The sequence below is a fragment of the Trematomus bernacchii genome, unplaced genomic scaffold (genome assembly GCF_902827165.1).
Source record: "Trematomus bernacchii unplaced genomic scaffold, fTreBer1.1, whole genome shotgun sequence".
Taxonomy (NCBI): Eukaryota; Metazoa; Chordata; class Actinopteri; order Perciformes; family Nototheniidae; genus Trematomus; species Trematomus bernacchii.
Genome location: NW_022987564.1, coordinates 8126574 through 8151036, shown reverse-complemented (window position 1 = coordinate 8151036; position 24463 = coordinate 8126574). Strand labels below are relative to the sequence as shown.

General features: G+C 40.6%; 1 protein-coding gene across 1 annotated transcript; it reads left to right on the top strand.

Annotated features, from left to right (window-relative positions):
• Positions 1-325: 325 nt before the first annotated feature.
• triqk (triple QxxK/R motif containing) lies at positions 326-20379 on the top strand. Its single transcript, XM_034125483.1, has 4 exons — positions 326-497; positions 3091-3165; positions 10743-10828; positions 18313-20379. Exons 2-4 carry the CDS (start codon positions 3105-3107, stop codon positions 18418-18420), a joined length of 255 nt encoding a protein of 84 aa, XP_033981374.1. The 5' UTR covers positions 326-497; positions 3091-3104; the 3' UTR covers positions 18421-20379.
• Positions 20380-24463: the final 4084 nt, after the last annotated feature.

Here is a 24463-nt window from a genome sequence, read left to right as displayed (position 1 = left end):
GTGCTTCACCTACATCAGAATACAGCATATTCTTATGAAATGTTGTAACTGTTTTATAATTTTCACAAGATAGCAAAGCTCTATTGAAAACTGATTTTGATGGTAACGTCAATAACAATGTTTTTGTATACCATTGAATATAAACATAATATATCAAAACATCTTTAAATGAGTAGGAGGGTCTCTACTATCTAGTCGTCGCGTGCTGCCCCTGTGTTTTGGTCTGAATGTCCCGCCCCACTCTGTTGCTATTGGTCAACTCTATAAATACTCGAATCTGATTGGACTGAAGCTCTGCCTATCATTGGCGTGGACGTGTAAACCAGGAACTGGGATAGGGAGGAGTGGTGTGTGTTGGCATTTTGGACACATTTGGATCAAAGTGCAATAAAACTGTCAATGCTGTCGTTCCGCGTCTCCACAAACAACAGCCAGACATTTCCTAATGCAGAAACAGCTCTAAAAGGCGACACATTCACTCGATAAACAAGAGCAGTGTGAGTATCATCGCTAATGCAATGAATGAAAGCTGCATGTTGTCAATAACATCTCCACTCGAAGTAAATAATGCTATCAGTTTGCTCGAAAGCTAACCTCGTTGCTCTGCAAACAGTCGCTAACTTTCTTTTTCGTGATGAGGCAGAAAGAAAAAAGTGCAAATGCAAGCATCGTCGTTTTTCAGAAACCTAAGAGTCTGATAGTTTCAGTGCATGTTGTCATTTTCCACATACTAACAGACATACATGTAGGCTTTCTGAGACCACACTTCCCCACCATGTTATTAGAGCGGCCTGTACCTACTTTCAGTTCCCATTTTCAATAGAGATCATCAACAAAAATCCCACCATTATCATTTCAATATATTTGTTATTGATAGTGTGGATAATGTTTCAAAAAAGATAATTCCCTCTAACATTGCACATCATTTCGCAATTTCAATAAATGCAAATAGTTATTTTTTCCAAATTGTTCAGCCCCATGTCTTTATCCCCCACTGTTGCAAATGCAAAATCTACAGTATCATATCTTTAGAAATGTCAAAGTGGAATGACCACAGGTGATGATGGAGGCTTCAAATGTGTTGCTTTTGACAATTTACATAGTAATACTGTGATACACAGTACAAGCTAGCTTTCAAGGGCCTACTGTGTCTAACGGCCCCTACACACGGCAGCGTGCGTTGAAGCTTCAACGCTTCTGCCCATTCACTTTGAATGGGGTGACGTCACGCTTTGCCGAACTGCATTGTGGGAGCAAAGCTTTTGCTTTACTCGCGTTGCTCGCTTCAAAAGTAGAGCAATGTTCTACTTTTGAAGCTTCAACGGAAGCGTCAGCCAATCGAATCATATGCCAGTACAAGCTCTAGCCAATCAAACCGCGTGCTTGTGTGTCCGGGGCGGGAGATTCATGTGATTGGTTGTTGGTCGAGCTTCAGACACGCCCACCGGCAAGCTTCAACGGACGCCGCCGTGACGGCCCGTCCACACGGCAGCGGCGTGTGTTGAAGCTTCAATGCTTCTGCCCATTCACTTTGAATGGGGTGACGTCATGCTTTGCCGAACTGCATTGTGGTTCCGTCGCTTCGCTTTGCTCGCGTTGCTCGCTTCAAAAGTTGGGCAATGTTCAACTTTTGAAGCTTCAACGGAAGCGTCAGCCAATTAAATCATATGCTAGTACAAGCTCTAGCCAATCAAACCGCGTGCTTGTGTGTCCGGGGCGGGAGATTCATGTGATTGGTTGTTGGTCGAGTTCCAAACACGCCCACCGGCAAGCTTCAATGCACGCCGCCGTGTGGACGCTGCGTGACTGTAAACATTACATTTGGACAATTTCCTCTGTTTCTTTTGTACCCCTCTCGTGTCCTTTAATTTGCTGACTCTGGTTTCCCCTCGCTGGAGAACAATAGCATACATCCTCCTTCTCTGCTGGCACTAACCGTGTTTGAAATGTAGCTGAAAACTGTGTTTTTAGTTTAAGGTAGAATGCAGGTGTCCCTAGGCAGCAGTCTCCTGTGAGAAGGCATCAGTCGGCACAGGCAGCCTGCCACGCTCCTTGAACATGCTAATTCAGTCTCTTTCCCCTATTCCCCTGCTGCACCTCCAGACTCTTCACCACTCCTGTTCTTCTTGGATGCACATAGATTTATTTTATTCCATTCGTATTCAACTCTTCTCCCCTGTGCACACCTGCTCACACATTTCTCTTCCTATCACCCTTAAACATGCTTCTTTAAAATGAATTTCAATTATCATTATACTAGCAGAAATTGATAGATATTAAGAACGGTATTAGTGAAAACATATCAGGCATTTCTTACAAATCATGCTAAAATCTTTCAGCCAGGTCAGAAGGACTTGGTATGATCAGATAGCACAGGCCTGCCCCTCGACTCATACTTGCTTTTTTCACTATTTTAAACAAAAGGCTACAATATTGATCAATGCAGTGTGTTGTGAGGGATCCTGTCTGGAATTTAGAGCAGAGTGCTCACTGAGAAACAAACATGTTCGGTGGATGCATGGAACACCCACACTGAGTTTTAGCACTTTTGTAATGAAAAGTATAATACAAGCAAGAGTTATTTCTGGAGGCTATACAGCTATTCCTGCGCATGTTTTGACATTAACACATGTAGACTGACATTTATGCTGCCAAATAGTTACATGTTAGCCTATGCTTTTTGTCTTACTCCATGCTTTTACTCCATATCTTCCCTGTCAGCTGCCAGGGTATTCAAAGAGAGCTCATGGTGTGAAGGGAAATGGTGTTAGGCTAAATTAGATGGATAGGAAGTGTGCATACTGCGAGCATATCACACATGGAAAATAGGGAGAATTAATTGAATTATGTCTAGCAGATGTATGTGAAAGATAAACCATCTGCCTGATCAACACTGACTACTCTTGCCTATGTATGATTGTGTATTAACTTGAATCCTTGCTGCAGATTTCACAAGTCCTCTCCAGATACAGTAGCAGGAATGGAGCTATATTCGTTTTTGATGAAGCTAAATGATCTGGTGTTGCATTGAAACCCAGCTGTTAGACTCTCTCACTCAGAAGGTGTTGAATTCTTCTAATTTCTCGTTAGGGTGAGGAAGGAGAATGGGGAAGAAGGATGCCAGTGCGACCAGATTACCTGTCGAACAGTACAGAAAACAGATCGGTGAGTCTTCATTCCGCAAAGTCATCTGTAATCACTCAAGAAACAACATTTGGTATTGTCAGGCGATTTCACATTTGAACATAGTTTAGATATTTAATAGCTTGTATTGTTTCATAACAAAATCATCAGGGCTCAATTAATATAGCATTCTGTAAACTAAATGATTTATAGTTTAATCAAAAAGATAATCAATGTATTAACTGACAATCAAAACAATAAGGTCTGTTAATTACACCAACATTATTTTTGACAGATGTGATTGGTTATTGGCTTCTTGCGCAACTCCTTTTTAATACAAATCATAGTTCAGTGCTGGCAGTTTGACCACAGCTCTCTAATCAACTCAGCGTTCCCTCATAGAAATAACATATAATGCCACAATTCATAAACCTCACATGATACTGTGTTGCAGTCAGACATTTCTTTTGTGGTTTTACATATATCCCAAAGTGTCTAAGAGCCCAAGTCTTTTAAAGACATTCATTAACGTTGGAACCTAACATGAGCATGATCTATTCACACAGTGCTTGAACATTTTTCAGATTTCTGTTTGATTGAAACACGTTTTTACTAAAGGAGAATCAGTATACAAGCTTTGGAAGTCATTTTACTTGAAGACAAACAAGCTGAATCTAAGGTCACATTACTGACAGATAGTGAATTCCATGCTTAAAAAGCTTCTTCTTTTGATACGATGTCAGGAGCTGTTTTATCAAAGTTTTATACCACTTTAATGCTGCAGTGTTTTGTTCCCCATCTTTCCCCTTACATCACAAAGGCCTCGATGGCAATATGTTCGGTATCAATCAAAAGTGTGTTCCCCTTTAGCATGCCAGCTGTGGTTGCTTGAAGATCACAGCTCCTATCGTATCATGTCTTTTTGTTTTGGTTTTCCTCTTGTAGAGGAAAACCAAAAAATCGCCAGTGGCAAAGCTGGGTAATTGTGAGCAGCTATGACAGACACAAAGGGAAGGTCTGTTCTCTTTATTGGCTTAAGGTTTTCACATACAATCCCAGGAGTGGCTTATTTTTGACATGTAATGTGACTGAGTAGTGTAATTAGAAGCATAAGAAGCCCACTCAAAAATCCAAGAAAGAACACTTTCCACTAAATATAGCGAGTCTCTTAAAGCTAATAATGAATTGGACTTGATCTCATAGTATCTCTAACAGGGACTTAAAGAAAGGCTGAAATATCTGAGTCGAAGTGGAGATCGTGCTCCTTAAATGGCAACAATCACGGTTTAGCTGGAGAGTGACACAGTCTTCACACAGGAGACAGCTGGCTATGGGAAGATTAAAAACCACGTTCTTACGGCTAATATTTCTGCTTAGACCACATGTTTGATCTTGACTACCATTTTTAAGTCTGGAAAACCAGAACAATTTGTCCTATCAGTCAGAAGACTTTTAAGCAAGGAAAGTAATGTCAAACATACAAGCGAAGAACACCAACCACCCAATATTTGTACCTGTGTGTCCAGATCCAAGGGACATTCACAACAAAAGCTGGCCAAATACATTTAATTTAATTATATTTTGCATCTATTGTTTCGTCATATCTTGGAGCCACTGTTTCCATTTTGGGATCTTATTTTAAAGATACGTTTTTTTAATCAGTTCTGACAACATTAGATGTGTTAGCCGGGCTGTACTGTAAACAAACGTATCTTTAAAGTGTTTTTGAATTCTTAATGTTTTTTTGTCTAAACTGTCGAGTGTTAAAAGTGGATAAGAAGAGATAATGGTAATAATGATATACCCTTATATAGTGTGTTGCCAAAACGGAAGAAATGCCATACAGGTTAAATGTTAATACAGGTTACGCTAAGATACATTCTATGTCTTTAAACCATACATTAGGGTAATTTGAATGAACCTACCCCCCCACCCCCCCTTGTGAAGATTGTTTCAACCATGGCATTGTTCAGGTCCTCTTCCTCTCAGTGGATGATGATATGTTGGTCCCTGGTGATTGACATCCTCTGATTATTCAGGTTTTATATTTCCTGGTGTTACTTATGTGAGAGGGTCTTATAGTTTTTGCACCTCCTTTTTAGTTCTTAAAGGAACATTTATTTATTTAATTTGATAGCAATATTTGAGGCATTGAATAGCCTTTTGAGATTGTTGTCTTTCTCCTGTTTATTATTGCATCTGTAATAGGGCTAAGGTCTCATAAAGCAGCATAATGGTTGTGTATGTTTTTTTATAGTCGGACTGAAGAAAAACACTATTTAGTTCACAGACACCCCCTAACCGTGTGTAAAACTCGGCAGCTTGAACAAAAGAGAGAGAGACCTTAAATAACACGCTCATTTCCCATCGTTTGATCCCATACCATGAGGGCAGACACTTTGTTTCCTTTTACTCTGCCCATTTGGTGTTATGTTTCTAAGCACATCTCATGACTTTAAAACATATTTTACACAGGTGTCAGAGACATGTTGGTCCTCTTTCTGCCTTTGCCTCCTTCAATCCTTAATTTCTAACACTTTTTATGCTTTTTGAAAAGAATGGCTTATTCATGGACCATCATCAGTTGTGCAGGCTGGTGTTGAGCTCTACTATCATCTCTGCTGGAGAGCTTTTGTCATGTCAGAGGGCCGTCAAAGGGCCACTGTTGACACTCTCCTTTAAATACCATTATTAAGCCTCTTATAATTGACTGCGCCTCAGAAGAGGTAAAGCTATATGTTCTTACATGTAAGTGTTCAAGTAATGATTGCAGCTGCCTGCTGAACAAATAGGGAAAATAGCCTACTTGACACAGAAAAACACACCCGAGATTTTGAGTAGAGCAATTAGAAATTGATATGTGGTCTGAATATTTTACTACAATACATACTATACATACGACTACAATATATAAGGTATGAATAAGGTATAGTTGTTTTCCTCTTGTTATTAAATCTTTATTCAGCTCTTAATATCACCTTGACTGTGACGTTTCTCTCCTCGTTGCACATTAAGCTAAGGACAAGGCATAAATATCTCCCATGTTTCTGGCATGTGCCCCCCAGTTCCTCGACCATCCATCCTGGCAGATGCCAGCGATCTGCACCATGTGGTCACTGACTATTTGGCTGCCACGTAGAAGCAAACACAAGGAACTGTCTGACATGCTGTCAGTGTGTTGCCCGCCTCGTCCCAGCGCTCTCAGAGAGAACCGGACTGTGGTCTGTCGGCCAAATCACCCCATCTCACAGAAAATCAAAACATACACACTAAACTCCTCAGGTATATTTGTGTTTCAATTGACACACTTATGTGCTTGTTTGTAACAATTTGACCTGCACAGTAGCTTTTTAAACATTACAGTACTGGCTGGATTTTACATGTACCAACAGACAGTTTAATTGCAAGCTTCTGAATCCTAACCTGGCAAGAGGCAAATGACAGTTTTACCGTGACACCTTCACCGTGACACCTTCAGATAGTTTCCTGCCTGTCAATCCATCAGAATATTAGCATTGCGTTAAGAATACTTGAAACTTTGCAGGATTTCTCAGGGCTCAAAATGAGGCAAAGGTGGTGCAGTACCTCAGCTCTGACCTAATGAACCTAGATGGATTTTTATTTAAATGTGAGAATGGGCAAAACCGCCAAATATAAAGTGTGTATGTCTTATCTGTAAACATCCAAGTGATTTGGTTATAATATGGATTTGTTGACAAGTAGAAGTATTTTATTGTTTGAAGTACTACTTAAAATATCAAGTCGTCACTTTACAATATACTGTTATATTGCAAAGTGTTAATATTTGCATTCCTTGGTATTTATGATATCTAAAATCTTTTATGCTGATTTAAAGAAAAACATATTGATTACATTTCCTTAAATGTTGTTTGTTTGTGACTAAACAACTATTGTTTCAAAGAAGAATTGAAACTATAGGTAATTGATCCCTTGTCTTTTTACTCTGCACCACTTGTTTGTTTGCTGGAGTTCAAGTTGGCAGGAATGCATTTAATGCAACCTCTTGACACTTTACCATTACTGCTATGGTCAAAGTTTATTTGTATTCCATTTTACTACTGATGTTTCTTTTCATTCGCACAAACTGTTACACTCTGAGCTGTATACTCTTCCCCTACCTTCACTTAAATGGCCAATTGAGATGACACACAAATTACATACCTTTACCCCCTCCTTCCCATGAGTGCTCAATCACTTGTAGCTAATTTGAGCTAATACCCCCTACCTGTCTCGTTATGCTAAGCAGAACAATAGCTCTAGATACAAATAATTTCGACACCATTTACAGGTAAATGCAATGATAAACTAGCAAGGAGAAACCCTAAAACACACATCTGAGGGAATGTACAGTAAGTGGGATGGGGGAGGGGGGGGGGTGCACATTCATTTTTCTCTTGTCCTCTTGACATGAAATCAGTGATGTCTTCAATGAAAGGTACACTCAGGGAAGCCTCTCAGCAGGCACTCTGCGCCGCCTTCCAAGGCCTAATGTCTCCCTCAGAATGCTGTACAGGAGGACAGTGATGGCCTTTCAGTGTGGCAGGCAGCAGTAGGGAGGGATGGGAGGACGGGGTGTATCCCACTGTAGCTGGAAAATTGGTGACAGAGTGTCTACAGAGCAATGACTAATAGGAGTGCTCATAGGCCAAATGGAATATCATCAGGAGTGTGTGTGAATGTGCGTACACGATATATGCAAACAAACCACAGGAGACAACATGAGGCTTTAAGAAGAACCACTGTAATACAACAATATTACAATATTTTACACAGCCTGATTACACAGCATTCTCTTTCATATCAATTATTCATCCTTGGTGTAATTATTTTTATTTTGCTCCAATTAAGTATTGATTCTTACCAGATGGTTACGGTTAAATGCATACAAATGTAATTTCTCCAACAATTTAAGCCCCATGAATGAGAAAAGAAAGCAGCAAAGGTGGATGTTGTAAAGCCGTTTATGGAATTGTTGTAAATGCTGAAAAGTCTGTTGTGGAAATGTTAACTCCAGCTTGTTTAAGTTTCTATATTGTTTTGTCTTTGAGTATCCTTGGGAACTTTCCTGCAGAAGCTGTTCCCTAAGGACATAGAGAGTGAGACACAGCTGGTATGAACACAGAAAGTAGAGCTTGTTCAAGTTGTGGGCATCAATTTTAAAAATCGAAGTCTACAACTTGTTTCCCTCATGACTGGCTGCGTACAGGACAGTTGGATACCTACCATTTTCCACCAGGCAACAACATCCAATTGCTGATCCTGTTAAGTACATGAAGAAGGCTATTTTCCCAGGATTAGGGTATTATAGTATTTCGGGCCATTGATCAAGTACCAGGCAATTGTCAATCAACAGTCGGTTATCAAGCTTTACAGTTTGAAGAGCTTTCCATACCATGGAGTATCATGTCTCTTGGGGAGCAGTGGACAGCCATGCAGAGAGGAGATAACCATAAGCATGGTGTTAAGCAGCCTCTCTCTCTCACTTCACATATCTATTTTTCTCATCACCCCCCTATTTATTTTTCAGAAATCTTGCACTCAATTCTCTGCCTTTCTCGATCCCTCCATCCCTCCTGGTCCCAGAACTCCTTCTCCACCTCCCTCTGACTCATATGTCATTAACTCTTTATTTAATGACATTATGGGACAAACACTTACAAATTGGAGGTAATCCCACAAGTAAAGAGAAAATAGGAGTGACTAGAACTAGCATTTTCTTGTCTGGTGGTTAGCTAGTTAGCTTCATCTGTTTGCCAACTAGTTTTGAAGGGACACAGAAGAGTTCACTTATAAGAAAGGAGTGCTACAGATGTATTTAATGCAGCCGATTCTGTTGATGTTGCATACCCTATTTATGACTTTCTGTATTTTTTAAATTTTTATATAGAATTTGATAAAGCGTTCATTCCCAGCCATTTTTCAGCCACAATTTCTGTGTATGGTGAGCAACCTGAGGTGCCCTCCAATCAAATGTCTCCCTCTTCACTTTCTGACAAGAGGAGACATCCAGTGCCCCCCCCCCCATAATAAATTCCCACTCGCTCACTCTCTGCTTCTGGCAACATGCTCCCCATTTCTATTAACCTTCCACTGAGTCAGAGGGAGGTGGAGGAGGAGTCTGGGACCAGGAGGGATGGAGGGATCGAGAAAGGCAGAGAAATTGAGTGCAACATTTCTGAAAAAGAAGTAGGGGGGTGAGAAAAATAGATATGTGAAGTGAGAGAGAGAGGGCTGCTTTAACACCATGCTTATGGTTATCTCCTCTCCTGCATGGCTGTCCACTGCTCCCCAAGAGACATGATACTCCATGGTATGCAGCTCTGTCTGTTTGTTTTCAAAATCTCAACACGCACACACCTCTTCACCGCTCCTCTCTCACTAGCTCATTTTCACTCTTTTCTCTTACACAACCTTTCCAGATGATTTGGACCTCTTTCCCTCTAATTCCTCCTGCTCTTGTTCCCTCTCTCGATGTAAATTAGTCTAATTGGCTGGGAGTAAAACTCCAAGTAGCCTCTGCATGTCAACATCACCCACTGAGAAAGCCTTAAAGCTGACCCAGGGGCTCTCTGACGCACACGCACATACACACACTTTTGTATTGTACCTTTCTCCTTGTGATAGCCATCCATTTATTTGCCGGCTACTCACTTAAATGTTATCTATCTGAAAGTCATGCATAACCTTAACCCTCACCATACATGTAGATTTAACCGAATCATATTTTCTAAATGTACCCATCAATTAAATGTTTTAAAATAACATTTAGGGCGCTTGCTAAAATGTCAACAATCCTAGTTTATAAATTGGTACTCACAAAGATAAGGGCTCAAGGGTAGAACACACACACGCATGCACACGCACGCACGCACGCACACACGCACACACACGAACACACACACAAACACACAGTTCAGCAAGCTGTTGCCTTTCCACCCTATTGTTAGCAAAGTTCCTTTTCCTGCAGTGTGTTGATTCTAATTAGACCAGGACAGCCGGCTCAGCCTCATGTGAAGCACACGCACACACGCACACGCACACGCACACGCACACGCACACGCACACGCACACGCACACACCCACACCCACATAAACAAACATGCTTTTCCAGGTGGCCAGTTTGCCCACAAGACACACCCTAGAGATTTGAGCCTCGAGCAAGCACAGGTGAACGGTGTGCAGCTCAGTCCCAGAAAGTATTATTATATTGTATATGTTGTCTGTGCAGAACCTGTGTGGGGGTTAATGTTATTCTAGAGATTGAGAAACTTTCATTTACATAAACTACATTTAACTTTATTTTCTCACCTGCCTCACTTGAGTTATTTAGTTGGGTATTGAAATGCAGCAAAACTTACAAGTAGTTTAACATTTGGTTATAATTCTTATTTCCCTTTTCTTGCAGAGAGTTACATGATGGGATCAATATTGCTCTAATTGCTTAGCATAAAGTCTGGAAACAGGGAAACTGCCATCCCTGGCTCTGTTTTCAGGTTAACTAGTCTGCCTTACATATCCGATATTAAACTCACCAAAAACACGTGTGACTGTTTTTCAGTCTTTTCAAATGTGTAACCCACTTATTTTCTCTCTTTCAGGTAAACAGGACTACAAAAAGACAAAGTTAGATTTAAAGCTAACACGGCTGAAAGCTGAAGCAAAGAAGAATTCCTCTGGATTCAAGGTGAGAATTGCTGGACTTAACAATTCTCTTCAGAACTGCTGACTTCTGTATCTCCATCTTTTCCTCTTTCTGCTGGCCTGTCTGTTCTACCCTGTGATTCTGGTTTTCCGGCTGTTTGCCAACTTTCTTCTTTTCGCATGTGTGTCCATCTACCTGTTTGAGGGTGTCTCTCACTAGATCATTTCCATATCTCTTGCTCTTCGCTCTTATACAACCTTCCTCTGGTTTTTTAATAAATATAACAATATACTGTATATCCGCCTGTAATGATGTGATGTGGCCCCCATGCCTATTCTTAAAGGTCTGACCAATCAGGAACACTTTCTTTAAAAAATACATGAGCCTTCCTTAGAATACAGTTAACAAAACTCTCTTCTGTCTACAAAAAGATGACATTACACATGAGTTCCTGAAAAATCTAAAAAAAAGTACACAGATAGCGAACTACTACAGTGTTCTTAATATAGTTAGCTATCTGTGTACTTTGTATTATATGTAATGTATGCACCATGACATCAAGTCAAATTCCTCGTACGTGTGAACCTACCTGGCAATAAACCCGTTTCTGATTCTGAAAGGATTGAAATTCAAGGGGGTCCTTGTTCATTTACTGGTGAAGAAGCAATTTGGGAGGAGAGACAGTGAAAATATAACGAGCAGAGAGGAAAAAGAAAAGGAAATACTAAGGTGGATAATATAGAAAGAGTTGAGTAATTCAAAGGTAAAGGTGGTTGAGGGTGTTGATAGAAAAGTCTGTCTCTCCTTTGCCATTATGCTGGCAAAGATGGATGACTCCAAATGTATCACTATGGCCAACCGGGTACCGCTGTTTATGCTTTTTTCATTCAGTTGGCTTACCAATAAACAGTTTTACTATTTCAAGATTTCTCCATATATAGTTAGCCATTGCCAATATCATAGCTTTTGAATATACCGTCAAACGCTTTCAAACACCGCTTTGGAAATTGCAAGATGCATGACATCCGGTGCTCAGTGTTTTTTCTATAAGCTGTTGCAAAATGAAAGTCAGTTGTAAGAACATAATAACGGTCTGAGTACCGAACAAGACGTGCTAAACCTAGTTAACTGATACGGTTATTGTGCCTTAGATGTACGCAACGAGGCTCATTAGCACCGCGTACAAAATATGCAGCCCTCTGATTGGTCCTTAATCAACCCCCTTGATGGTCGTTGATTAGAGCCCTATGATCGACCGATTTTAAGGTCCCTATAATTGTCCTTTTTGAACAAGCCATTTGATTGGCTCATTGAGCGAGACACATTTTTTAGGCATTACAATCCCAAGACTGTTCTGTCATTATAGCTTAAATGATATGGACTCTTGACATTCTCTCCAGGAAATCATCAGTGATTTTATTGCATTAGTTGAACTTATACTGAATCCTAATGGTGCATGCTCAAGGGTTGAGGCCTTGTGATCAACATTGAGTCATAATCATTGCAACACCTCACGCCAGCCTCGTGTGACGAACATTATCTGAAGTACATGAAAATATATACAAAAAAAAAATACATGGATATGAGAACCTGTACTTCCCTGCTTGCAGCTTTAATTCAGACTTGTTTCCTTTTTTTGCGCGTGTTTTCTTTGTGGCATTGAGAATTGGTTCTGTGTACAGTACATGAAAAGCCACAAGGCTTCACTTCCTCATTAAACCTCAGTTGGCACGTAGTACACAGAGATGAACAAATCATAGTGAGGATTAAACACTGGGTGAAATGGTCAGGTTTTAAAATATGCATCTCTTAGACACGCAAGGCCTCATTAAGCACGTCTTTAATCCAATTAGATTAGTCCATATCTTGAAATATTGATATTGCTTATGAATTATTCAGGTTTTCACGCCCAAGAGGAGGGGAATTTTCAGAGGTCGGATTAAAAATACCTCTGGGACAAGGATATTAAACTGATTTGGACCCTTTGGCCCCCGAGTTCGATTGAAATTCAGCCCAAATGTAATGGATATTTGGTCACGCTTGCTTTCCCATGGAGACGTTTTAGCATTATATAAAGTTGTGATTTTACACAGCTCTGTGAGGACGGTAAAAAGCCCCCCTCCCTACCTTTGTATCTCCTTCCCTAGGTTGATAGCAATGATTTAGTAGCAGGTTTTTAAATCATGTGTGCATTAGGATTCCTCTCCTCTCGCCGTTCCCTTCTCATTCTTTCACCGTGTCCCTGGTTGAGCTGCTGGTCTCGGATGCAGCTGGCATCTCAGAAGGACCAGCAGACATGCGGGCACGGAGAATCTGGCAGCTGCCAGGGCAGGCTGTCTCGGGGCTGTCCTAGTAGCAGGGCAGTCTGGGGAAGTTGGCAGCAGAAAGGATGGAGAGACTAAGAGAGAGCGAACGTCTGTTCCCCACAACAGCGATCAGTTGTCGGGCTGCACAAAACCTCGACCTCTGAAGTGGCAGAAAGCAGCCACATGTTAAGGCTGAGGGTGTTATTATTAACACGTTGAGTCACGGTGTGTCTATGGAAATAGCTTGTTACTTCCTGAATGCAAGTGTAGACATATTTCCTGTCCTGCTCCTTCAAACTCTGGATGGCAGCGCTCTCTCTGCTGTCTCTCCTCAGGTTGCCAGGAGAAGAAGAGGCGCCTTCGAAGTAGCTCCAGCACACTCGCTTGCAGCACAGGAAACAAGCGAGCTGCCTTGTCTAATTGGCATACTAGCCTTCTGTTCAGTCCTGCACTATTTTCCTTCTGCTTTATTTAGCTGCTGAGCCTAGAAAGTTGGGGAAAAAATTTCTTATGGGGTTGGCGGATGGAGGATACGAATAATAACTCTAGGTATCTTCCAGCTGTCAGAAATGGATATACAAATCAAATCAGGTTTTATTTATATAACACATTTAAAAGCGATTTTTGGTCGAGCCAAAGTGCTGTACATGTAATAAAAACACAATTACTACAAACACAGTAAACGACAATAAATTACAACAGATATATCTTAAAAACAAAATAAAAATAAAACACACAAAAGTCAGGAGTCGTGCTCTACAAGTCTGCAAAGAATGGGATTTTTGCTGTAGCATTATGTTTTTTGCCATCAAAATTTCTTAAAATCAGTTTAGTGTCAATCCATGTATTTCCATACTTAAACTTGATTCATGACGCTTGAAGGAGAATTTCTGATAAACAGGAATGATTGAGTGCCATCACCATTGCTACTGAACAGTTGAGTAAAAAGTCTCAGTATAAGCTGTGAGTGGGGGTGTGCTGAAAACTGCCAAACTGTAGCATCTGCGCCTCTCACTGAAGAAGCCTGATCTGTTATCTGTGCTGGCCATTAGCTTTATGAGGCCTATTCACACCTTACTGCTGGTTAGGAGCGTAGACAGCTAACACATGGGGAATTTGTAGGTTTTATGCCTTTTATGTCTTCAATTACAGTAGGCTTTATGACGGACTCAATGAGTTGTGATGAGACTTTTCTATCCCTGGAGATGCTTTTCTTAAGTGTCCCTTAAGCATGCGTAAAGGGAATGGTCGTATAAGAAAAAGGTTTTATCTGTAGTATGTAACGGGCCCATTTGTTCATTTTAGATAATCAGCAAACAGAAAACTAAAGGTGGTTACAGCGTGTAGTTATTTTGATCGCACTTTTACATATGGCTAGCCTTTGAGGAGTGGAACAGCTTGTGATATAACAAAAATATATATATGTAAGTGCTGAAACAATTGGTCAATTATTTCATCAGTCTAAACAAATCAGGTAATTATTTCAAGTTCATTTGTTTACCATTGGTCATATATAAGTAGATCAATGAATCAATATTTTAAATAATCATTCATTGCAGGCATGGAATGGTTTTAAATGAATGAGTATGAAAATGTGAAGGATACCTGATCCGTTTGCTGATTCCTGGATGACGTATAATTAAATCAAGGTTAGTTTGAAGTGGGGTTCAGTGTAGTAAGTCAGTTTCCTTCAGTAGACGAAGGTTGGCATGCCCCAAGTTTGGAAAAGCAGACAGGAGTTAGAGGACCAAAAGCTAAGTAATGTCCTGTTGTTGATGGGGCAGCAGCTAATCATAGTTTAGCCACCTAAGAAAAAACAAACAATATCTGTTTTCTTTCAGGGAACTAACAAGGTTTTTATATTCTCTTCAAAGCCGCCATGCTCCTTTAACAAAAACTAGTTTTAACTCGATTAGTTGTTCGTCTGACTTGCTTGTGAATCCAAAATACCCTTTCAAAGTCACCTTTTTACAGCCATTAAATCATAAACAATAATTGAAAAAATGTCAGTATAAAATGTCTTGTATTTAACCATAAAATATAACCTAATGGTTGTTTATTTATGAGTTGTACATATGAGACCTGCTTACCAGCTGCATCCCAAATGCAACAACAGTAGTTTGTCTGTCTGCCACCCACACACAGCCACACACACTGAGTCTCTCTTGCTTAGCACATAGTCACATACGGACTGACACACACACAAACCCAGGAGGAGAATAAAAGGCAGACCAGATGAGGGGATGTCTGCTGAGTAGTGGCTTGTCGCCAGGGTGACAGGCACCCAGCTCCCAGCATGCCGAGCGCGCCGCAGCTGCCGCCGGTGCCGAGAGAGCCACATGATGAAGATGATGGTGCTTGGGCCCGCTCCAGGTGTCTCCATCAGAATGTGGGCAAAGAGGCTGTGTGTTTGTGTCTGAGTGTGTGTGGACGTGTGAGTGGGCGCACATACATTTATTTGTGAGACAAGGCAAGAGTCAACACAGTGGGCCACTCTCCTCGAAAACAATGATCTCAATCAAGTGCAGGTGCTTCCTACAACTCAAGTGTTTTCACCAAAACCCCTCCAGCTTGTTTTCAGAGACGAGTCCCTGTAACCAGCTGCCCTCCTTTTCTCTCAAACCTGAAGCACAGACGGGGGAAGACAAAGAAAAACCTGGTTTGCGCTTTCATGGCTCCTTTTTGTTTCAGCGGCAATTCAACGAGAAGCTTACCTGCGTCAGAAGCTGAAAATATTCTCTTGCGATAATGTCGGCAGCATTACTAACGCTTCTCTTTGTCATGTTTCCCAAAGCTGCGAGAGAAAAAAGAAACGGGAAAACAATCAAGCCTCCGTGATTTGATAACAGTTCTCTCTTCTCTGAGGCCGAGGCAAAATAGAAAAGTAAATCAAGCGGTGGCAGCCTGGCGGTTAATATATGAAACTAAAGTGCATGAAATGTAAAAGTTTTCCAATTAAGCGAGGACTTAAAGCTGTTTGGAGGCTGCCGGGATGTAGATAAATGTGGGCTGAGGCTAATGAAGACCAATGCCGCTGATGACTAGGCACTACAACATGTACACAGATAGCCGTGGAAGCCGTGACGCCTTTTAATTGTCACCCCCCCCCACCCCATTTGTCGAATGGGAATTATTATTATTAGCCCCCCGCCACCCCTCGTTTATGCCGAGCCTTATCTCTCACTTGTTTTCTCTCTCGTTCTCACTCTTTGTTTTTCATTTTGTCATTCCTCTCTGGCCAGTGGGTTGAATTGCAGTCGTCTCTGTGTGTGCGTGCTACGTATAGCAATTAGAGAACTGATGTTTTCTTACATTTTCATTCATTTTTTTCTTGTTTGCTGATTTCCTGAGGGTCCTATTCATTTACTGTAACATGGTTATTTAATTTATCATGGTTCAGGTAGATTTTTAGATATGTATTGTCCCTAAAAAATCTCCTGATGGAATAATAGGATTCTAAATATCTATTAATAATAAAATCAAAGGTTATTAATTATTTTCTGTAGGATTAAAATCATGTTTTAAATGCACTTGCCTTGTCACTACTGTTGTTGTGGCCCAGATTGCATGTAAAAACTAATTTCCATGTTCAAATCAAACATTTCTTTTTTGAATAACCCCCAATCAGACAGCACTCCACACCCTTTTAAAGCTCTCCAAGCTCTCCAGTGTTGATTAGAAAGTTTGCTGCTAATGAGTTCTCTTGATAAAAAATAACTGGCATTGTTCAATACTCTGAGTGGCCCTAATGAAACTCCAGCTGATGAAGATTGTAATCGTGTGAGCGCCACATAATGAACGAGCGCTCCAAATTCTCATTTTCAAGTTGAATGCCACTCAATGAAAGCCTCAATTTGTTTGACAATTAACCAATAGAAAATCTGAAAAAAAAGGAAAATAGGCCATTTTGTTGAGGAAAGTTGAACTTTTCAGTTGAAGTGTCAGGAGAACAGTGGAGACTGATTGCAGATAGAATAGATTAAAATACTGCGGTCACTGAAGGCCTGCTTTATGAAATGCGATACCACATTTTTTTTCTTCTCAGATGCAGCTCCAGATTTACTTCGCAACATGTTTCCACTTAATCTTTATACATTGATAGAAAACCTGAAACCAGAAAGTCTCTCCAATTTTCTTTTTTAAATTTTTTTTTATACTTTTATTGTCATTACACAGTAGGCCTACTTACTATGTAACAAAATGGTTTCTCTGCATTTGCCCCATCCTAGTGTTAGGAGCAGTGGGCTACCATTATGAACGGCGCCCGGGGAATGCAACATACCTTGAACAAAACAAACTTTATGTAAACAAATAAAACTAAACATGAATGCTTTGAAGTATAGCGTAATTTTACATTGGTATATTTATCGTTAGTGTTCCTTTTTTATTTCACCAGGTAACGGTTTCCCACAGGGATTATCTCTAAACAGCTGAGTGTTTGTGTCACTAGAGTAAGAACACCTACTGTGGGGACCTGGTTTGAAACTGTTGCCACACAAATGCAGACACATTTGAAAACACATCTGCTTGTCTGTTTTGGCCATTAGCAGTAATGTTGTTTTCCACTGCTGTAATCTATTCAGAGTGGATGTTTTTATAAATACCATTATTGTGTACGTGTGAAGAGGAAACGGTGACACATGATTATGAGCTTGTTAATCTTTTTAAACAAAACCAACATGGCTTTCGGATTACTGCGCAGTTGCTTTATTTCATGTCAAATATGCAAATGTTATTATTTTTAAAGTGATATTATAAAATATTAGGATTTGATAAAAGTAAACCGGATTTAAATGATAGAATAATAAGATTGTGTTACTGCGGAGTCATCGTAACACTGAAACAGAGACATGCTATAAGTCAGAGATAACTCCTGTATCGTACGATCAGATATATTATACCAATACTTTTAATAGTGTTTTCCTATTTGCAGCCCACTTACATTAAAACACTTAAAATAATTCATGTTAACTTTTCAAAATGAGCTAATAAACAATATATTCTTTCTTCGTCCGCCTGGTAAGATGAAAAGAAACACAAAGGGGACTTGGCAAACATAGAATAACAACACTAACAGATAAGGACAGTAATAACAGAACCATGCCAAAGTAGAGCTGCTCCTGTGAGTAACAAAAGACAAGGGATCCTGCAGATGAATATATAAATAGTTCTGCAGATAAACAAATGTATCTTTTCAAACTTTCTCTCTCTCCTTCTCAGGATGCGTTCCTGGTCATCGCAGCAATCGCGTTCTTCGTCCTCTGCGTCTACGCCTTCTTCTACCTCAACCTGAGCACCGAGCTGGACCTGGATGTGGACGTGGATTAATGATCGGGACACAGTCTGTCAGCTTCTTTAACTCACTTTTGGTGACGCTGTGACAAGAAACCTTAAGGAGAAATGACCCAATGCATCAAATAACTCAAGTTTCAGGACATTTTTAAACAGATTTTCTTCCTTCCCTTTATTTTTCTGCTTGGGAGCACACAAACGTAAATCTAAGGATACTTTACTATACCATGTTTCTACATTTATAAATGTCAGTTCTTCTGTTCTTTCCCTATATGAGTGTGTGGCTTTGTTTCTCTTCCCTTTTTACACAATGCTTCCAAACTCCAGTGGAGACCAACCCTCTGCTAATCATATTCCGCAGAATCACGTCCCACTGTTTCCTGCACTAATAGAAAAATGTAAATCTCCCACTGAAGCTCTCGTCACATCGAGACAAACACTTGCCTCACATTCCAGTGCCCAAACCTCTCCTCCCGGATATCTGCAGATCACAAAGTGTGAGATTAGAATCCACAAAGCCCTCGCTCTGATTGAATGTGTGTGCAGAATACAGAACAACACATTCAACCTGCTGCACCAAGACAGACATTCACAGGATTAGCTTTACAAATATCATTCCTCTTCGTTCATTTGAATGGAAATTACCGACATGTACGTGGACTGATTCGAGGTGAGCCTCTGTATTCCTCTTCAGGAACACCTTGATAATTCTCCTTCTTGTCAAATGTATGTATTGTGTGAAGGTTCTGTCAAAGACTCTTTATCAATGCACAAGTACTGCGAGGTGCAACGGCTGACCTTCTTTTAAGCATCTCGGTCCAAGTGCTTTCATTATTTGAGAAGTTCTTTGTTCGCAGTGCAAGCAGGAGCTTTTACCGAGTCCATTTTTCTGTTTGAAATTGCAACGCTTTCCAAGTTATTATCAGTTTCCATTCCATCTATCTTCAGCACTCATGAACCTTAACTATCAGTAGCAATTCTTTTCTCTTAAAGCAATAATGCATTGTTTTCGATATGACTCTTTTATATATGTATTGTTGTGTAATGGAAGCTTTGAATGAAGAACCAAGCGAATCTTGTCCAAACTGAACGTGTTTACTTTATAATAATTTAACAGTTTCCAACAAGAACGGTGGAAGACGGAGAAAATGCACTCGACATACACGTATTCATTTCTATATCAAAACAGGAAGGAGCAAAAGCAGAACACATACTTGCACTTCAAAATAAAAGCATTTTCTTTTTTACCTTCAACATTTTACCCTTAACTTCTGTCAAGAAGCAAATAAACAAATGTTTTTACTGCTTTAAATAAAAGAAGTTACAACACGTATGATGCATGAAAGGCTAATGGAAAATACACAAGAGGCCTTGTTGCTTATATCTGACATGTCCCCCCCCCCTTTCCCTCTACCATGTCTCTTTTAATAACAAGTCTTGTGTCTGCCTCACGTGTTCAGATGAAATGTGAGACTGAATTTTGAGCTTTAAGTTTCTGCCTTTTTCCTCCCATGACCTCCCTCACCTCTAGTGAAAGTCTTCATGTCCAAGAAACCATTATGATAAGCAAGCGCCACTACCCTCACCCAGGAGCTTTTATCTGGCCTAGGTTCATCCAGACCCCCCCCCCCCCCCCCCCCCCCCCCCCGGGTCACTCACATGTGTAACAATAGATTTCCCGACCTTTGTATAGTTGACACCTGTTATCTAAAAGGTCACCATTACATACTACATGAGCTCTGACATCCACACAATGCATAGGATCTCGCAGGACAACATATTTATGAGGTGCAAGTTATGTTGCTGCTTTTTGAATTGGTATTTGAATTGCTATACAAACATTTTTAAGGTTTGTTTTGTCCTTATTTCTCAGTTACTGTGTGATGATATATTTTCTTTGTGTTTTTTGTCAAATTGCTTTGAAGATTAAAACCATGTATCATTCTGTGAAGATATATAAATAATGTGAAAGGAGATTAAAGCACCTTTTCAATACATGCATGTATTTCTATCATTTATATGAGATCTTAAGTTTTAAAGACGTGTCGGCTTCTGAGTTTACATTAGGTTAAATATTTCTGGGTTTTGTTGTTTTAATAATTCTCATTAACGTTGAACACAAAGTGCTTTATATCACAGTGAAATCAACATAGTCAGTGTTGAATATCTATGGTTTGAAAGATGAAAACTCGAAGTATGTTTCCTCTATTGCACCCATAAAACTTAACAGTATAAAAATGGACAACAGTATATGCTTATTGCACATTTTAAATCGTAGTGTTGCATTTAAACATTTTGGCAGCTGATCAAGCAGGGTACTCTTAAAATAACAACTTGACATTAGCTTATCTACCAGAAACGTTTTATACTTTTTTTTATCCTTGAAGGTTTATATGTATCTGTAAAATACAGGTTGTCGTTACCTTGAGTGTTAAAAGTAAAATAAAGCCCATTGTGTATACACTTTTATTGGGTTTAATTGAGCTATTTCTTCTTTTAATTTGCTTTAATTCAAGTAATAAACAACTGTGTTCTATCAGCAATTGGTTGTTGACTATAGTAAGGTCTTTATCGGTCTAAATGTCATGACCTTAACTTAAAAAGAGCCTGTGTGTCAACCAGTCTATGGTGTCAACAAGTGTAGCTGGTAGGATGTTGCTACAGGATTTCCTTACACACAGCAGAGATAATCCACGACCATAACAAAAGGACGTGTGTGACGTCAGCACTCCTCGTCCGACATATCTCTGCTAATCGACGGCATTTCACTGACTCCTGCTCACCGCAGTCAAACGTAGGAAATTAATCAGCAGTAGCATTGTATGAGCGTTTAGCGTGACCTTAGCAGCTTCCACAGGAGTGGAACGCACCAAAGCCTTACCTACCATCCTGTGACAAATGAGCTAGACGCCACGCACCCAAATCCTGCTCATTAGTCATGTGAGGGATGTCACCAAGAGTAATTATACTTAGCTTCAAACTTGCATATGCAACACACACCCCATCACACGCACACACAAAACCGTCTTGCCGCACTTTCCCACACTTAAGCCAGTAGGAAATGTTCTCATACATGTAAGGCTGTTTACCGAGACATGAATCATAATTATGACTGCTGGTGAACTCGACACTGCGCATTTCAAGCATGCTAGGTTTGGCTCTCATGTTATTTATTTTAGACATAAACAAACACATGCATATTGTCACATTTTCTGTGGGCACCATGACGTCATGTGAACATAGATGCACGTTGACCTTGGCGTACTTTCTGTTTTGTCTCTGGTTTGGAGTGTGTGTGTGTGTGTGTGTGTGTGTGTGTGTGTGTGTGTGTGTGTGTGTGTGTGTGTGTGTGTGTGTGTGTGTGTGTGTGTGTGTGTGTGTGTGTGTGTGTGTGTGTGTGTGTGTGTGTGTGTGTGTGTGTGTGTATTTTCAGTATTCAGCACAGTGCCTTTGGCTATGCTCCAGTGGAGCGCTCAGTCTCTCTGACGGACCGGTGAGAAGTGAGGAGGGTCAGTCCCGCCAGGAGCTCATTTAGTCCCTATCTCTATCATACACACACACACACACACCCTCACCCTCCACACCCACACGCACACACACACACACAGTCTTCACTAGTCACTCTGACAGGGAGACTCATTGCTCCTTCCCTATCCCTCTCTATTTCTCTCTCTCTCACACACACACACAAGCACACCCTGCTGCGCTCCCATTAGGGAGATATAGTGAGAAGACAGGGCCGATGATGCATGTCACAAAGTACTACTTCTAGTCTCTCACACAATGTCTCCTCCCTTTTTCTCTCTCCCCACTTTCCTCCATTTATTCTTCCACATCTCATTGATTTGCTGAATTTTTTTCACTGCTTCTGCTCAAAAATTAAACTATGTATGGATTAATATCATGAAGCATACATCCAGAGTCAGGGGGTCATAATGAAAGAAGACATAAAAGCTTAACTCTCAGGATGATGTGTTGCATATTTAAAGCACTATATCATAATGTGCTAAATAATTCTGAGTGCACAGTAATGTAGAATACTGATGTGTAGTAGAAATATGTTGAAGTGACAAACCATCTTCCTACCTATCTACCACAGTAATCGGCCGACTTGAATGTGAAAAACAAACATGACCATGTCAACACCAAACGTGACAGTAATGCTCTGGTGTTTAATTCTCTGCCGACCTCTGTTGCCTGTGTGTGTGATATGAATGCATTAGCAGGATTGTGCTGTGCGGTGGATTAGAAACTCCCCTGTGCTTTGTGAGGTGTGTGGTAATGCCAGATTTAGCGGATTCTGCTGCGAATCACATCCCCCCCCATCCCCTTCTTAATCCCTGATGCGCTGCCTAATGACACAGAGACTGAAGAACTCAGCGGGGGAGCGATGGAAGGCAGGGAGAGAGTGATAGAAAACTTGGAAATACTCAAAAAGCAGTTTGATCTGATAGAGAAGTCGATGTGAAACCCTAAATACGTCATTAATCGTCCTTTAAGGTGCTACAATATTTGCTATTTGGAGAAAATGTAATCAAGTTTTTTGTGTGTGTGTGTTCAGTTCTGCATCCGTAATCAGTGTGTCAAGAGCGGATAGGGCAGGTGCTCAACAGGTGTGCTCTCTGATACCAGTCCCTCTCCATTTGCCTGTCTGTCCCTCCATGTTTGCACACGCTCATTGTGTTCTTCATAGAGGAACACCTGGGCTCTGCTGTACCTGGGCTCGTTGCCCAGTCTTCAGTCTGACAACACACACACACTCGCACACTGGAACACTGCCAGTTCCTGTTACTGGCTATAGCAGGAAGCAGCAGCTGACATCCTATCCTTCAGTTCCCAGGAGACTCGACAGTAAACCATCCGAGTCGGACCCACTTGAGACCGGCTCACCTGAGAATCAGGCCTCTTGTACACAACAGTTAAATGGGAAAGGAGAGCACTGAGGACTCTGTTAGCGTGTTAAGCTAATAAGTATCAGGTACTTCAGTTGGATTCTCTAAGGCTGATTGTTTTGGGCAGCCATTTGTTTTGCTTTTCAAGTGTGGTTCATCGTGCCAGCAAAAGCCGCATCAGAGATTTTTGAGCTAAATTCCAGTGAATAAGCTTCAGTGGCAGGTGCCAGATTTAGCCATGGTTTGTCTGTTTAGATCAGTGTACCTTTCCTGGCAACAGAGATCACTATGTTTCAAATCAACACACATTGAGCAATGTTTCCTCTAATATCTTATTTTGGAGACCTTTAAAAATGCTTTAAATAAGTCTCCGATGAGAAAAATGTGCAAAATAGCTACAATATTTGATTTGTTTCACTATTAACTCAAAGCTGCCCTTTGTGTGTTGGAGATAAAGACACAGTCTGATGCAGTGAGGAAAGAAAGGCCTCCTAGAAATGGAGCAGAATCGCTGTGTTTCCCACAATGGTCTGCTTTGCCATGCACTAGTGAGCGTGGGATTACCTGAGGGAATAACACAAACAGGTTGTCTCCGGTTCTTTTGGTTTGTTGTGGTTTTCTCCTGGAATAAGTAAGGAGATCTCAGCTCCTGCTTCTCTCACCGAGGCACTGTTCCAGAGAGTAGGCAAGCACTGATGAGTGCATTCAAGTAGCTCAGCGGCTCACTCGATTGTTTCTCAACCATCGGGCTCTCCAAACAGAAGTTGATGCATCGGTTGCCATTCCTTTTTGTAACACTTTATTTTCATTTGAATATATTTGTGTATCACCATGCTCATTTAAATATGTTGCACGTGGGCGCAGCAGATCAAGCTATGGACACATCATTGACTTATTTTCAACGTATTAAGTGGTTTCGGCTAATGTATAAGGCTCAGTGTCCTCATTGTGTGTTTTTACTGAGCGCCAGCGCCTTCTGTAATTGTTTTGAATGAGAAAAGAGTATATCCATGCGCATGCGACCGCCTCCTTTTACTCAATGCTCTGCCTTTTTTCCGGCGGCCTCTACTGACGCCTCTGGTAAAATCTCAGATTTCTTTTTAAAAGTCTGTAGAAAATAAAAGAGAAGCTTATTTTCGTCCCGTCAGTTTTTTCTGAGATGTATTTATTTGACAGATTCTTTCGTA